Source organism: Thunnus thynnus, chromosome 20, assembly GCF_963924715.1.
Source record: "Thunnus thynnus chromosome 20, fThuThy2.1, whole genome shotgun sequence".
Taxonomy (NCBI): Eukaryota; Metazoa; Chordata; class Actinopteri; order Scombriformes; family Scombridae; genus Thunnus; species Thunnus thynnus.
The window spans coordinates 5,925,916-5,940,642 of NC_089536.1; the positions used below are offsets into that span (position 1 = coordinate 5,925,916).

At 40.5% G+C, this 14,727-nt stretch overlaps 1 protein-coding gene across 3 annotated transcripts in view; it reads right to left on the reverse strand.

Annotated features, from left to right (window-relative positions):
- Window positions 1–1,484: 1,484 nt before the first annotated feature.
- Window positions 1,485–14,727, reverse strand: part of LOC137171587 (PH and SEC7 domain-containing protein 1-like) — a 77,654-nt gene continuing 64,411 nt past the window's right edge. For all 3 annotated transcript variants that reach the window (XM_067575599.1, XM_067575600.1, XM_067575601.1), the window contains 6 exons: window positions 14,089–14,282; window positions 12,580–12,650; window positions 10,817–10,974; window positions 8,247–8,391; window positions 6,665–6,808; window positions 1,485–6,527 (listed from right to left, as the gene is read on the reverse strand). In XM_067575599.1, coding sequence (XP_067431700.1) covers window positions 6,255–6,527; window positions 6,665–6,808; window positions 8,247–8,391; window positions 10,817–10,974; window positions 12,580–12,650; window positions 14,089–14,282 — 985 coding nt within the window. In that variant the 3' untranslated portion in view covers window positions 1,485–6,254. The remainder of the gene's footprint in view (window positions 6,528–6,664; window positions 6,809–8,246; window positions 8,392–10,816; window positions 10,975–12,579; window positions 12,651–14,088; window positions 14,283–14,727) is intronic.

Genomic DNA, 14,727 nt, shown 5'->3' on the forward strand with positions numbered 1-14,727 from the left:
ACTTAAAAAATTGAGAACCTATCCATTAAATGAAAAAAGGGCCACCATTAAGTAGACCTAAATGCACTTTTGCTCATAAGCCAAAAATATTTGACAGAATAAAAATCAATGTTCAAACACAATGATTATCTTATAAATCATTACATTTTCCATTTTTCTGCTCCAAGGCAAAAAATGCTGTTGGGCCCGCATCAAACCCCCAACATATGAGTTTATTTATGAATATCTACCAAGTGAGTGTTATATAGACTAAAATACAATATAATAAAGGTCTTCAAATTAGACCAGGGCCTCTTTAATGCAGGACTATCATTTGTTGACATTGAACTTTTGTGGTGCAAATTCTCTAACAAATGTGTAATTAATCCAATTCCCAAAAGAGATTTTTAAAAAATCATCTTCAGGACTCTGTAGACTTACGTAAATGATCTGAACTCTTCTTCCATCACTGGTGGAGTATGACCTATACTGTTCACTGTATGATGGATCCATTTATGTGAATGGTAATTACTTAATGAAGCCTACAGAAGAAGTTCACATCCTCCGAGAGGTATATTCTCACTTTAAGGAGCCCTGAATAAGTCCCCATCCACTCAGAAATTTGTTTTTCTTTTTTATTACATCACTTGAATGTTTGACCTTTACCGTGCAGAATGAAAGTTTGACATCTTAAGGCTGTTCTCACGTTCATCTGCTGAAGGGGGAAAGTTCCTCTGTGCTCACCTTAAACCTCAGTTTAAAACACGGACAGACATAATTAATGACATCATAACTAGTTTGGCAATTGCACTATGCAGCTCACATAAGTGTGATACGGAAATGTGAAGCCTAAACCGCACGCACACCGAGAACGGACTTTACAGTGATGTAAGAAACATTTTGTGTTCGGCTGTTAAACTTCTGAAGTTAAAAATATTTACAGATTCAGAGCTTCTGGGTTTTTCAATGAGGAAATAGATGTAATTTTAAGGATTTCAACAAGATGATTTCACTTTTTTGTGTGTAAAAACCATATTAGAAAGAAGAATTTTAACAGAATTTTCATGGCAGAGCATTTTTATACGTCTTAAAACATGTCTGGAGTGGATCTTTAAAAACTATCTTTTAGGATTATATAGTATAAATAAATATAAATAGTAAAAATAGTAATATCACAATATATAAACACCATTATAAGCACGTCTTGCATTAGAAATGTAAAGTATGTAAATATTATAATGTAAAAATGTCCTGAAAGTATCTAAAAGTACTCATGCAGCAGAATGGCTCATGTTATAGATGATATTAATGGATCTATTGGAACTATTTTATACACTGTTGGGACATTTTTTTAAAAACATTTATATGCTAATTATATATTTTTTAATCTGCAAAATAACAGCTTTCATATAAATGCAACAGAGCTTAAAGTACAATAAATCTCTGAAACGAAGTATAAAGCAGCTTCATTTCTTTCCATTCAACACAATGACGCTCAGACACAATTAACCTTTCAAAACACTTTTTATTTTATATCTTCTATGTCTCCCCGAAATGAGAAGTTCACAAACAACATTTCCTTGGTGAGTTTTAACAAGGCAGTGACACATGTAGCTCACTGTTATGTAATAGCATAAAATGAACATTGCCTTACCTGCACCGGTCTAAAAAACACTGAGATGGATCAGATCAGACCTCTCTAACATGTAAAAAGATTTTGTGTGAGCTGGCTCGATTCTCTAAAACACAACGGCATACAACAGCATTAAATATAGCCATTTCCTTCATTCACATAGATAGAAAAAGAAAAAAAAAGACCATGAGCTCAAGGACAAGAACAAAAAATGTTTGACCTAGCTTATATATTAACCCTTCATTTAATGCTCTAACTGTAATATAAATGAAAGCAGGCCATTAATATCTCATGCTTTATTTACACGTCACATTCAGAGATGAGGCTGTGATGGGCAGAAATGAAAACAAGTGTGCACGTTTAAAGGACAGCTCACCTAAAAAAAAAAAAAAAAAAAAACGGCTGCAGGCATGCACTGCTGCTTTAACAGAGGTGTTGTGTGTACTGTGTGAGTGCAGTACAACAGGGTGACTTTCACTTGAGCATCACAGAGCCGTCACCAGGGGAACCAGTCATTTCCATGCTAACCAGTGCCATGGAGATCCTGCAGCTGCTCTTTGATGTAACTGAGTGGTGACAACACATGAAGAGAGAGGAGGAGGAGGAGGAGGAGGAGGAGGAAGAGGAGAGGAGAGAGGAAAGAGAGCGGGGCCTTGGGAGACTTTGTCAAGGTGGAGGCTCTAAAGAACCGCCGCGCTTTCACACTTCATCCACCCACACTGTATGGAGTGTGCAGAGAGTTTGCTCTTAGAATACACATAATACGCAGTAGGATTATTGCACTCGTTTGTTGGTTATGATACAGCTGGATGAAAGTCAAATGATCCAACATCCTTTCTTAACTCTTACATACTGTTTATATGCTAACCCTTCATAGTATCCCCTCATAATCAGACTTTATATCAAATTTATGAGCTACAAATCAATCATTTTAATCATAAATACCTCATCAGTCATTAATAAATGAGCAATTAATCCTTAATAAAGCTTTCAGAGAGCAGAGAGAGTCTATTATTTAGGTTTTGCACTATTTGATTATGGAGAAAAAACAATCACATTATGGTCCTGTGTGACCTAAAACAGGAAAACAGCTGTCATTTTTGATTGGTGTTTTTTTCTTTTTTTAATTTTTTGAATAAATATGGATCCAATTTAACCCTGAACACTCTCAATGTATAAATATGTTTATCAGCTGCATAGAAATAAAGAAAAGGTTTAGATATTTTTGCATATTCTGGGTCACTTTTGGGAAAAGACGTCAGATTTCAGGCTAAAATAAATGTGTTAGATGTGTTTTTACTGCTCTCAAATCTAAAAACGGGTCAAATTCAACCTGAAGAGTATTTAATCAATCTTTTCTTTGCATGTGTACATTTAAGACTGAAAGTGCCAACAAATAGGTTATTTTTGGCCAAAAAGGAACATGAGAGTTCCCAGGATAAATACTGAGATGTGCTTTCATATTTATGTAATATCAATATTTATCTTACGTAACTGAATCTTCAAGAATGAATCAAAATTGGCATTTTCTGATTTAATTCTCCTTCTTTCTCCCTCAGTAGATCATGAATGGCACTCGACATGAGACTGGCTGCTCTTTGACAGTTTGGCCCCATTGTAAACAGCAGAGTCAGACACTATCAATAAATACTGTAATGTCAACTGGTACATAACTGGTAAGAGATACAAGATGTCAGTTATGGCAACACTGTGCACGTACAGTAAACTTAGTATAAGTCATAAATAAACTGAGATGAAAGAAGAGACAGAGACGGAGAGAGCAGATGAGGTAAACAAAAAAACGATGAGATGTGGATTAAAATAAACTGCTGATTAATCGTTTGGTCCATAAAATGTCAGAAAATAGTGAAAAACTGCAGTAATAAATTTCCTAAACGCTAATTCAACGTCTATGAATTGCATCATTTGTCTGACAAAGAGTCCAAAACCAAAAGATACTCAGTTTTACTTTCACATATGTCAAAGAAAACAGGGAAATACTAATAACTGAGAAGCTGAAACTGAAGAATGTTTTGTCATTTTTGCTTGAAAATAGACTGATGATGCTGATAGATTGACTAATCGATTAATCAACTACTTGTTTCAACTCTAAATTACAAGCAGGAACATGATTGAGAGGCAGGATGTGATGCTCAAGCCTGAATATTCAATCATCTGTTCTAGAAACTGCACAAATTCAATCTAACAACACGGACGCTGCTGGATGAAAGCTGCTGACGTGACATCAAACATCATCATGAAACTGGCTGGATCGTCCTCTACAGCCATTTGAAACAGGCTCCTGTGCTTCCAGCAAGCGCAGTCACCGCACGCGCACGCTGCCCGACGCTCACTAACCCGACAGAACAAGACAGAAATGTACGTGCACACACTCTAAACACACACACGCTGACAGACTTGACATCCATAGTTAATACAAACAGGTCCTGTCTCGTAGCCCTGCAGTACCAGACTTCAAGTGAACGTGAGATGCCATGCATATTCACTGCAGGGTGCAGCAGGTGTGATTATGGCTGAAAGAACATTAAGTGAATGTTGACAGCTCTCCCTGCTGGTTGGACGCTGGCACTGCAGCTGCTCAAGGTGTCATTTTAAAAGCCTGAGTAGAAAATGGCTATACATCAACAATGCTATGAGGTGTATATGGCTACCAAAATCATATCAAACATTATATGGTTCTGTATTTAGACCAGTCCCTCCTCGCCCTCCTGAATGAGGAGTCTCTTTAACACACCGTCTTCCCTTTTTCTTACATTCCTCACCTTTTTCATGCATCTGCGACAACACTACCCTGATCCCATTAAAATCATGCTATTAGGTCATAGTGAACCATGCGTTGTCTTTGGAATACTTCCTGACTTCTAATCCTGACATGAATTATCTTTTTTTTTTTTCACTACTGCTTGGCGTAATCCTCTCACAAACACCCTGTGATCACTTACTAATCTTTGATAGGTACATAGGCTTTACTATAATACTCATATTGTGCTGAATTATTACCACCATGTAAGAAAAAAACAAAACAAAAACAAAGCAACACATGATTATCATGTAGCGCTTTTAGGGACGCACAAGAAGAAAATGTCATCTTTGTGTGACTGTGTTCCTAATAATGCATCTTCACAACAGTGTGTTGAATATATTGTAAATATACTGTCATATATCCTACAATATAAGCAGATGGTGCTTTATATACAACATATCCTGGATGTTTACAAAGAGTATGGATAACATATTTCCTTTTACATTTTCAATATCATATTTCATCATACACTTGACGTACACAGGAGGAATAGGTTCAACATCAACAAACAACTGTAAAATACTGTAAAAATATTGAAAAAACAAGAACATTCAGGGTCTGCCTGGTGAGTGTTAAAATAGGGCTTATAAATGAGAGGCTGTAAGTACAGACAGAGATTACACACGTTGGGATATGGCACTGGCATGAGGAAAAAGGGACTAAACGACCTCAGAGAGCAACTTCGCTGCTCTCGGTCTTGCCCTCAAAGTAGTAAAAGGCCTAAAAGAAGCGCTGTGCTGGATGCAGGCATGCGGATCACTGGAGAAAAAACAACATTCGGCCAAGAAGTAGAAAGAGAACAGAAGCACACCACGGGACAGAAGCGAAAGCAACCGGGTAAGAGATCACCTGTTCAAGTACAGCGGAAAAAAGACCTCTCTCTTGATGAGATGCAGTTATGTCGCTGCATATCAGGAGCGCTGTGAACTTCTACTGATCTTGTTGCCTCTGACCGGCCACCGGCGACTAGAGAAAAGAGGAGACGAGCTGCAGCGTCTCCCGTCCTCACACACGTGTGTTGTATACTGCAGCCGCACCCTCAACACTTCTTTATTATGTCTTGTGCACTGATTCGACTTGATACCACCTTCAGCGAAATATGCACAGGAGCAAAAAAGCTGTAATGTCTGACTCCTGTAATGGAATGTGAACACACCGCGGTGATGTGGCAACAAAAGGAGCTGGAACGTAATGGCTCCATAAGACCTGGTGATGTTGTACGAGTCCAGTCACTTTTACAGTACTTCAAATCAGAGTGGTGGTAGCGATTCAACTGAAATCAAACCGTCAGTCGTCTAAAATGTGATGTTTAAATGTGTAAACGTGTTTGGTCCCGGAACTGAGTGAATGGTCAAGAAAAAAGGTGGGAGAACTTGGCCGGAGAGGTGCCTTGAAAGAACAAAAGGGGGAGAAGAGGAAAGGATGCTGGATGGGTGCCTTGTTCAATCTATCAGCACCCTCTTTATCTCACTGCACAGTTCAGTCTGCTGCCGCACCCAGCGTACGTTCTCTAAGACACCTCGTCTCTGCAGATCTGTGACCTCCCAACCGTTCCTCCCACCTCCTGCACCAACATCCTTGCTGGTGTTGCCCAGCCACTATGCCAGTCACAGGATCTGCACCTCCTCTATTGATGAGAAGATCGGGGTGCCGGGTAGGGCGTCATGGTCGGGGGAGGGTGTGGGGTACAGCCTCACGCCTGCTCCCCCTTCAAGCAGAGCTCCAAACCCTTCTGGATATCAAATAAAAACCTATGCAGGGAGACAGCCTGCCGCTGGCAGTGCAACGCCGTGCCGCTCCCGGCGCCCCCGCCCCGTCTCACTTCTTGACGGCCTGTCGGTAGCTGTGTCTCTGGCCTTCCTGTCTAGGCTTGCTGCTGCAGCCGCTGGCTTTGCTGCTGTTGCCTCCGTCTCTGGTGCTGCTGGCCTGACTGATCTGACTGGCCTGGCTGCTGTCCTGCAGCGTGGGGCTGGAGTGGGCCCTCTGCAGCCCGTTGTCCTCCAGCAGCAGGGACTCGAACACAGACAGGTCCTCCTCACCGCTCCGGATTTTAGCCCGCAGCAGCATGGTGTAAGTGGCGTACCGCGTTTTCTATAAAAGATGTGTGTGTGTAAGACAGAGACAGACAGAGAGAAGAAGACATTCAGGACTTGACAATCGAGAGCACCGCAGTACTGTAATAATGATTTAACGCTTGACTGCCTTTCCCATTTATTTCTCTCCCTCACCTCAAACTCCAGATACTCGTCTCGCTGACGGTACTCTTCCAGCTCGCGGCCTTTGACCTTGCGGTCAGGAGGGTAAGAGCGTAGCTCAGCCAGTTCAGTGGAGAGGGTTCTGAATCGAGCTTCGTGGGATCTGACCTGCTCCTCCTGTAAGAGTCAAGACAAATATCATGAGGGGGAGACGAAGGAAGCAATAAACACCTGCCTACTTTAATTTGCATTTTTTAAAATGTTTTTTATCCCAGAGCACTAGTGACTCCCACATCCACCTGCACACCTGTCATCACTTCTCCAGGATATATACAGTACCATCCACTGTCCCTCAGTTCTCTTCTGTCCATTCAGCCTTCACATCAGCCTTCCTGCCACCTGTTTCTGCCTCCTTCTTATGGCCATCTGCCTTTTTTTCTGCCTTGCCTCTTATGCTTTGTTTGCCTGTTTGGATTGACAAACTATTTGGATTATGGACACAGTATATTTTGTTTTGATTTATCTTTCCCGCCTCGGAGTCGTGTGTTTGAGTCCATTACTTACAACCCTGACTGCATATAATATTGATGTTGTAGAGTAATGTATCCTATGTTCCACTGTAGCCAGTGCTGAATATTATTTTGGTTTCTGTTGTATTGAGTACATGGTGGTATGTCGTGTATTGATGCTACAACATTTTATAACATTATACTGAGATCTTATTCTAGTAATAACAAGATCCCTTCATGTTATAATGACACATTGGGCAAGTTTATAAGATCCACGTAACACTAATGCCGTCTGATAAAACTACTTTCACAGAGGTTATAATGTCAGTGTTTCGCTGAAGACACACAGTACTGTGAGGTGTTTCCGATATTTCGTCCACCCTATTTATATCAGTGAGGGTTATGAATGAGGTTAGAAACACTTTGCAGTATTTCGTAATACAGTTCAACAGCATCACAAGCTACAGCCTCCAAAATAACCTCAAGGTTGAATCAACACAGCTCTGATGCAGCTTCAACAAAAACTAAAACTAACCTTAAATTATATTAGTTTTAGCTCTGAGTACCTAAAAAACAGGCAACTAAATTGTTATCATTAATCCTGTTATAATGAGAAAATATCTTGTTAGAACAGTTTTTTATGATGAAAAACAGCACATTTTTTACTTATGGTGGCGGCAACATGGCGCTGAAGCTATGATTGCTATTACTGATTGTTACTGAGCTATTAACTGATATAATTTATTCAATTTGTGTCTTGTGGTGAACAAAACAAACAAACTCTTCACCCCAAAATGCATTTCCAACCACATTTCACAACAGATCAAAATGAGGAATGAAATGCCTGCAATCATATCCACTAGTGGCCACTAGTGATGTATTGCATCGGCGTTGGCGGAGTGTTTACTCATGAAAATTTAATTTTAATAACTCTGCCACTATGTTATGAAAAATGATGCGTAAACATCTTTTGGAAATGGCTGCGGAGTACAGATCGTTTTTATTTTTGAAAGATATGCATTGGTTTTTCTCTGATGAATTCCACGCTGGACTCAGACTCGTCTCAGGTCGACCTCGGCTGAGAAATATCTGTGACGTTACGATACCTCGGACAGTTTGGACATCGTTCCCGGCAGCAGCGGCCGGCTGAACTTCTTCTGGGAGCCGATGGCTGCTGGGAAGGGAGGAGCTGAGAACATGGCGGCCACTGTGTTGATCCGCGTGATCCAAGACTGCATCTGCTCCGCGTTCCTGTGATGGATAATACGCGCCCACACATGCATAAACAATACACAGATACATTTCAAACAAACCCCAAAACACACACAGTAGCTGCAAACACACACCATCAGTTCCTCTCTATGCTGCTGTGTGCAACATCAGCACATACAACATCAAAGGGATAATTATCAGTGAATGCAGCCTTGCTGTTGACAAAGAAATTATTTTGGAGCCAATTAATGCATGAGAGAAAAGGGCCTGTTTTACACTAACGGACCCATTAGGGACCCATGAGAAATATCAGATTGAATCAGACAGCCTTGCTTAAATCCTCAGGGAGAACCAGAGAGAGAGAAAGAGATCGAGAGACGGAAAGGAGAAGGAAAAAAAAGAGGAGAGAGATGGAGAGAGGGGTACAGTATCTGGGACAAATGCAAGCTGCAACTGGAGCACAGAGCCTGTCCTCCTGGGGGCTGAAACATGTGGCCACTCATGTGCCACTTCCTGGATACAGCTAACACACACGTACACACCTTCACCTTGCTCTCAACGTTCATTACATACATCCTGCTCAACATGTTTATATATCATTGATCCGTGCACTCTCAGCATGTGTTCTGCACACAGTGGGAACACGTGCACAGCTGGATCGGCATGCTGTTAGTTGAGGTTGGATGCTCCGCTGTGATTAATCAGCCATAGCTACGCTACGCTACAAGTATGCAGACACTGAACATTACAGCTGTATGTGATTGTTCAACATCTTATTCTAAAACTATGAGCGTTTATCTGCTGCTGCTACTCTTCTGGGAAGACTTTCCACCAAATTTGGCTGCAGGGATTTGCTCCCATTCAGTCACAAGAGCATCAGTGAGGTCCAAAATTGATGTTGGGTGATAAGACAGTTGCTGTTCCAGTTCATCCCAGTGGTGTTTGATGGGGTTGAGGTCAGGGCTCTGTGCAGACCAGGAAAGTTCTTACACAGCAAATTGGGAAATCATTTTTTTTTTTACAGCAATTTGAGGATAGCTCTGTCTTGTTTCAACCCATAGACTGTATATAAAGATGGACATAGCAAGATGTGACGTCACCCATTGGTTTGCATTGGAGCTGGTTTGCCTTTCATGCTCTGGAAACAAGCCCTGCTACCTTGGACCAAACGTCACTTGAGCTAAATTGTGCAAACAGGGTAAGTATTATAATCAAGTAACATTAAACTTAATGAAATATTGCAACAATAGTCTGACTCAGCCCTGGAGCCGGGGAGCCAACTGTCAATCACAGCTGTCAATCAACACCCACATGGCAGACATCAAAGCTACCTGATGAAATAGATTTCTGCACACTTAGATCAATGCAGTATTCACTTCCTGCATCAAACATCAAAGCTACTAAAAGTCTTCAAATCATATTAACGGAGCAATAATTTCCAAAATGACCAACAGTACATTTATTAGAGGGCTCAAATTTAAAGATTGAGACCATAATGACTTGTTAAAAAAAACGATTGACTTGGTATTTCTATAGAGAAGTTGACACTTTTTGAATGGAAGTCAGTTGGAGCATCTAGCATCCGTCGGTGGCACTTTGAGGTACAGCCTCGAGACGTGGTAGTTGGTTTCAACATGACAATAACCCGCATGCACAAAGTTGGAAGCACACTATTGTCTAAAATATCAACCTATTCTTGCTGGATGTAATTGTTCCTCCTGTTCATACTGACAATTAGAAGCAATTTCAATGTAAGTGATGGGGGGCAAAATCTACAGTCTTTGTTTTGTGCAAAAATGTATTTAACAGTTTATCTGAAGTTAATATGAAGCTTTGGCAGTCAGAGTTCACCAAACCAAGTGATTATCTTGCAACATGACGGTATTTTTAGTACAAAGTTCCCTCTTTGTGCAGCTCAGCATAGAAACACTGTGGAATTTTAAGCGATGATAACTTGGGAAGATCCCCACTTGACCTGACTAACTCAGACTGCTGAAGTCTCATATTAACTTTAGATAAATATTTGAATACATTTTTGCACAGAACAAGGACTGTGGATTTTGTGCTCCATCACTTAGACTGAAATCATTTAAAGAAGGGATCTTTTTAAGGCTTGTATGAACAAGAGGAATGGTTGCAGTGAGCAAATCTATTTCAATGTCCATATGGGCATCTTTCTATTGATTTAAGACATACTTGAAAATTGAAAACCCATCCTTTAACTTAGAAATAAGGGGCCTGGCCCAAAACACGAAGAACAGCTTTAGATCAAAAAGTGCACAAATGTGGATAAGTACAGGACTGTCCACATACTTTTGGCCATATAGTATAGTTTGGACAGAGACTACAGGTCAGAAAAACTAACAAGGCTCAAACATTGACCTTGCAAAGTCAAGATATTACGTGCACAATATGTCATTTTGGTTCAGTAAGCAGCATAAAATGGGCAGACTGGTGGACTCACGGTGCCTGGAAGAGATAAACCCTCCAGTCAGCGGTTCGCAGGTAGAAGACGTTGGGCCTCTTGCTGTAGTCTGAAGCTTTCATGGCCAGAGCGTGATGGATGGACACGGCGTTCTTCAGGTCCTCATCAGATAGCTGCTTATCAGGCCTGTATTCTCCCTGGTGTGACAATTACAAATAGGAAATGAATGTTATGATTAACACCTAGAGGATATTAACACTTAGTAAAGTTGGTGTTGAGAGGGGAAAGAGCTGCACACAAACATTAGTACAGCAGCTACGCCTATTAAAAACTACTGATGATTAGAGCGCAGGTGGGAAAGCGGAGGCCGAGTCCTTCTATCCATCAAAATGATTTGAAACGCTTAAATGCAATTAAAACAACTTTTTTCATTTTGAAAACAGAGGAGTCTCTGCTGCTTGACTAGCAACATTAGCGCTGAGTATCATTTGAATTTTTTTGATGCGAGCGCCGAAATGATACCTGAGTTTCGATACTGCTCCCAAAATGTACGTTCTGTGTCCTCGTTTTGAGCGGCTATAATCAATATAATTATACTCAGAATGGATCACAGGTGTTGCTAATAGTGCCAAACCTAAAGAGAATTACCATCTTTCTGGAGCTCCTCTCAACTCTAGTAAGTGTTTTTAGCGTCATTTCAGCTCATTGTTTTGGTTTCTGTCCTGAAACTTTACTCTTTTGGTTCACTCTTGTTGTTCTCATAGTGTAATTTTTTGCCATTTTCAGCACTGGTGCTGAGCAGGTAGTGTACAGTGGGAAAATAGCTGCCTGCTGTGGTCCAAAACGACCCTATGAGAGCATTGAGAGTGAACCAAAATGGCAAAATTGCAGCTGTATAACTAAACAATGAGCTGAAACTCACTATAAAGCCCCTTAAAGCTGAAGGGAGCTGCGACCCATGACCAACACATTACACACTGTCATTTCATACATTGTATTAAGAAAAATATTGATTATAGCTCCTTTAAATGCTGTCTAAACACAAGCAGCCTTTAGAAACTGTCTGATTAAAGAATAACTAAACTTTCAATGTCAACTTTTAGTACTTAACAGTTTTAAATGTGACTCTTTGGACACATTTCAGTCTGTGCCCGAAAAAGTTTTGAGGTTCGATGCACAGACTTGGAGAACAAAGCTGTGGTGTGTCTAAAAGCTCCCTGAGTGGTTGATGTATTTTTGTCTCCATTCAGGAGGAGGTTGGGGCAACAGAGTCCTGTTATGCTGGCAGTCTGCCCCCCCCCTCCTCCCCCCCCCCCACCCCAACCCCCACCAAAGCCAGACCCATCGCTCCTTATGGCTCCTCTGCACAGTGCCAGAGCCTGACTAGCTGGCCTGGACATTGTGTCATAACACTTTTTAGACATGAAAACAGGAAATGGGCTCCAAAAAGTCACTTCCTTTATGAGTCGTCACTGTGAAGTTGTATTTTTGTCCTTCATAATTCATTAAAATAAAGCATTAAAGGGGTTTCAGTGTACGCAGGCAACATTACAGTAAAGAACTTTTTTTTTCTAAAGTGATATCCACCATGGAGATAAAGATTCACCTTCTGTAAATTTGTTGTAAGCGTGAAAGTAAAACAGAATGTTTATGGAGATGTAGTCACCTGTTATTGAAAAGGCTGAATAATGAATATCAAGCAGTAGCTGCTACAAATTGCTTTTCATTTGGCTTCTCAGACTTTCTTTTATTGGTGAGTGTACATACATAAAATACACTCCGTAGTAATGTGAGTGACTTACTTTTTGCAGATAGAGAATTAATCCTTTCAGGATGGCGTAGAAGGTCTTCCACCCTCTCTTTCCTCTTGGTGCTGTGAGGAGAAGAAAAAATGTAAACATAACGCCTGTAGTTATAGATATATACATACTATATCATGCACTCAGCTGTTTAGTTTCTTAAATATGTAATTTTGCACATAAAGCATAAAAATAGATAATAGATGCAAACAAGTGACACATGAGGTCAAGAAACTAAAAGCTTATGCAGTCGATCTTTCCCCAAATCGTTGATAAAAACAATATAAAAGACATGAATTGGTAAAATAAAGGTACAAATAAATACAAAGGAAATAAAGGAAAATACAACACATAAAAAATAAACAGAGCAATGCAGCACCATATTATTATATCTACTTTAATTTACTGTGTCCTCTATGGATTATGATAAAACAGTCAACACGCTGTTTTATCATAATCCGAATTACAAGGCCATTTAGTCTGCAAAACTTAAGTTTAGACTCTTGTTCCACTTAATTAAATCCAACTTTCTTGTGAATTAAACCACTGCACAAAGTCTTGGAGGCACAGAAAAAGTTGAGGGTTTATTTGGAGATATAGATCACAACATCATGGCACATCTTAGATCAGTCTATTACTGACTTGATGCTCTATTTTCGTATTAACATGATACTTCATTATGTAACATGTGATCGCACGGCCAAAACCTTGTTTTGATTAAACTCTGCAGGCTTCTCTATGTCACACTAGCACCGCATGACTTCTAAACTTCTCATGTGCACTAGAAAACTACCTTTTTGCACCTATCCACCTATGTGCTCATGTCATGTGATCGAAAGCTCAAAAACAGCTACTAAATGGACCTTAAGGTGATGTTGTTTTGCCATCTGCTGTTTCCAACGCAAGGTTACTTATTAAGACCTTTTAAACACCATATAGAATTCAATTTAATACCTTTTTCATGGTTTTCATGATGGAAAACCATAAAGAGACAATAAGGCCTCCAATTATTTATAAGTACATTAATTTATTGACCTTTTTATCACATTTTTCTCAGTACTCCCCAGCTGCATATAACAATAATTCTAAATATAATAATGAATCAATTAATGTGACCTGGACCTGGAAAAGATGCAGAAAACTGATGGATGGATTAACCAACTACAACTACAGGTTTTGCTAAAACTGACACTTGCTCTTTATGACATGATGAGCTTCCTAGCGACTGTAGCTAGCAGTAGTGACAGGTCTGATGGAGCACAATCCACTGTTGCACCAGTCTCCCTTGCAGGTTATCAGTGTGCAATGTCTCTCGACGGCCCGCAATCACATCCAAAAGAAGGTTATAACTAATGTTACTGTCTGTATTTAGAATTTAAGATGTTTTTGTACCTTCTAAGGCCTTTAAGGGAACTGAATTCAATGTTTTTTTAAGACTTTAAGCCATCCAACGTCAAGAATGAACTTTGAAACTCAAGATGGAAACTGTAAATCAGAGCGTCTGAAGCGTACTTCTCTTGCCGTCCGAGTCAGCGTGGACTTTGCGGACCAGGAACCCGTTCTTGTACAGCAGCATTCCAGAGGGCTCGACCTCCTCCGACAGGGGCTTCTCACTGCTGCCCTCCCGCTTCATCGATCTGGAGGTGTTGGAGTCACACAGGCTGTCCCCGAGCTCCGAAAACGACTTCCGCAGCTCTTCCTCGTCGCTATGGAGACAAACAAAAAAAAAAAAAAACAGATTCCATGGTGAGCAACACTTATGTGTCATGTCTCATTAGCGCGACGCGAACAAACACATCATCATTCATCCTGTCCGTTTGCCTCACACTCTGAGCTTGTTACACAGCGGGTCCAGAGATCTCACACACTTTCTGTGGAACTTATTTCATGCAGCACACATGAGTAATATCGCCGTCCGCCACTTGTGTCTTGGCAGAGCTTTTGTTGCACAAGACGTTTACAAAGCATCGTGTATCTGGGGGAAACCTGAGTGAATGAAGCCGTCTTCAAAGCTTTAATTGTGTGTTTTTCCTCTCTCTGTGCTCTGCTCCTGCTCTCCTGAGAAACAGTCCACTCTCCTTGATCAAAAAGTACCACAGTAAAAGAGTGACACCATCTATCTTGTTCTCCAGCTCCGAGGTGAAAAACAGG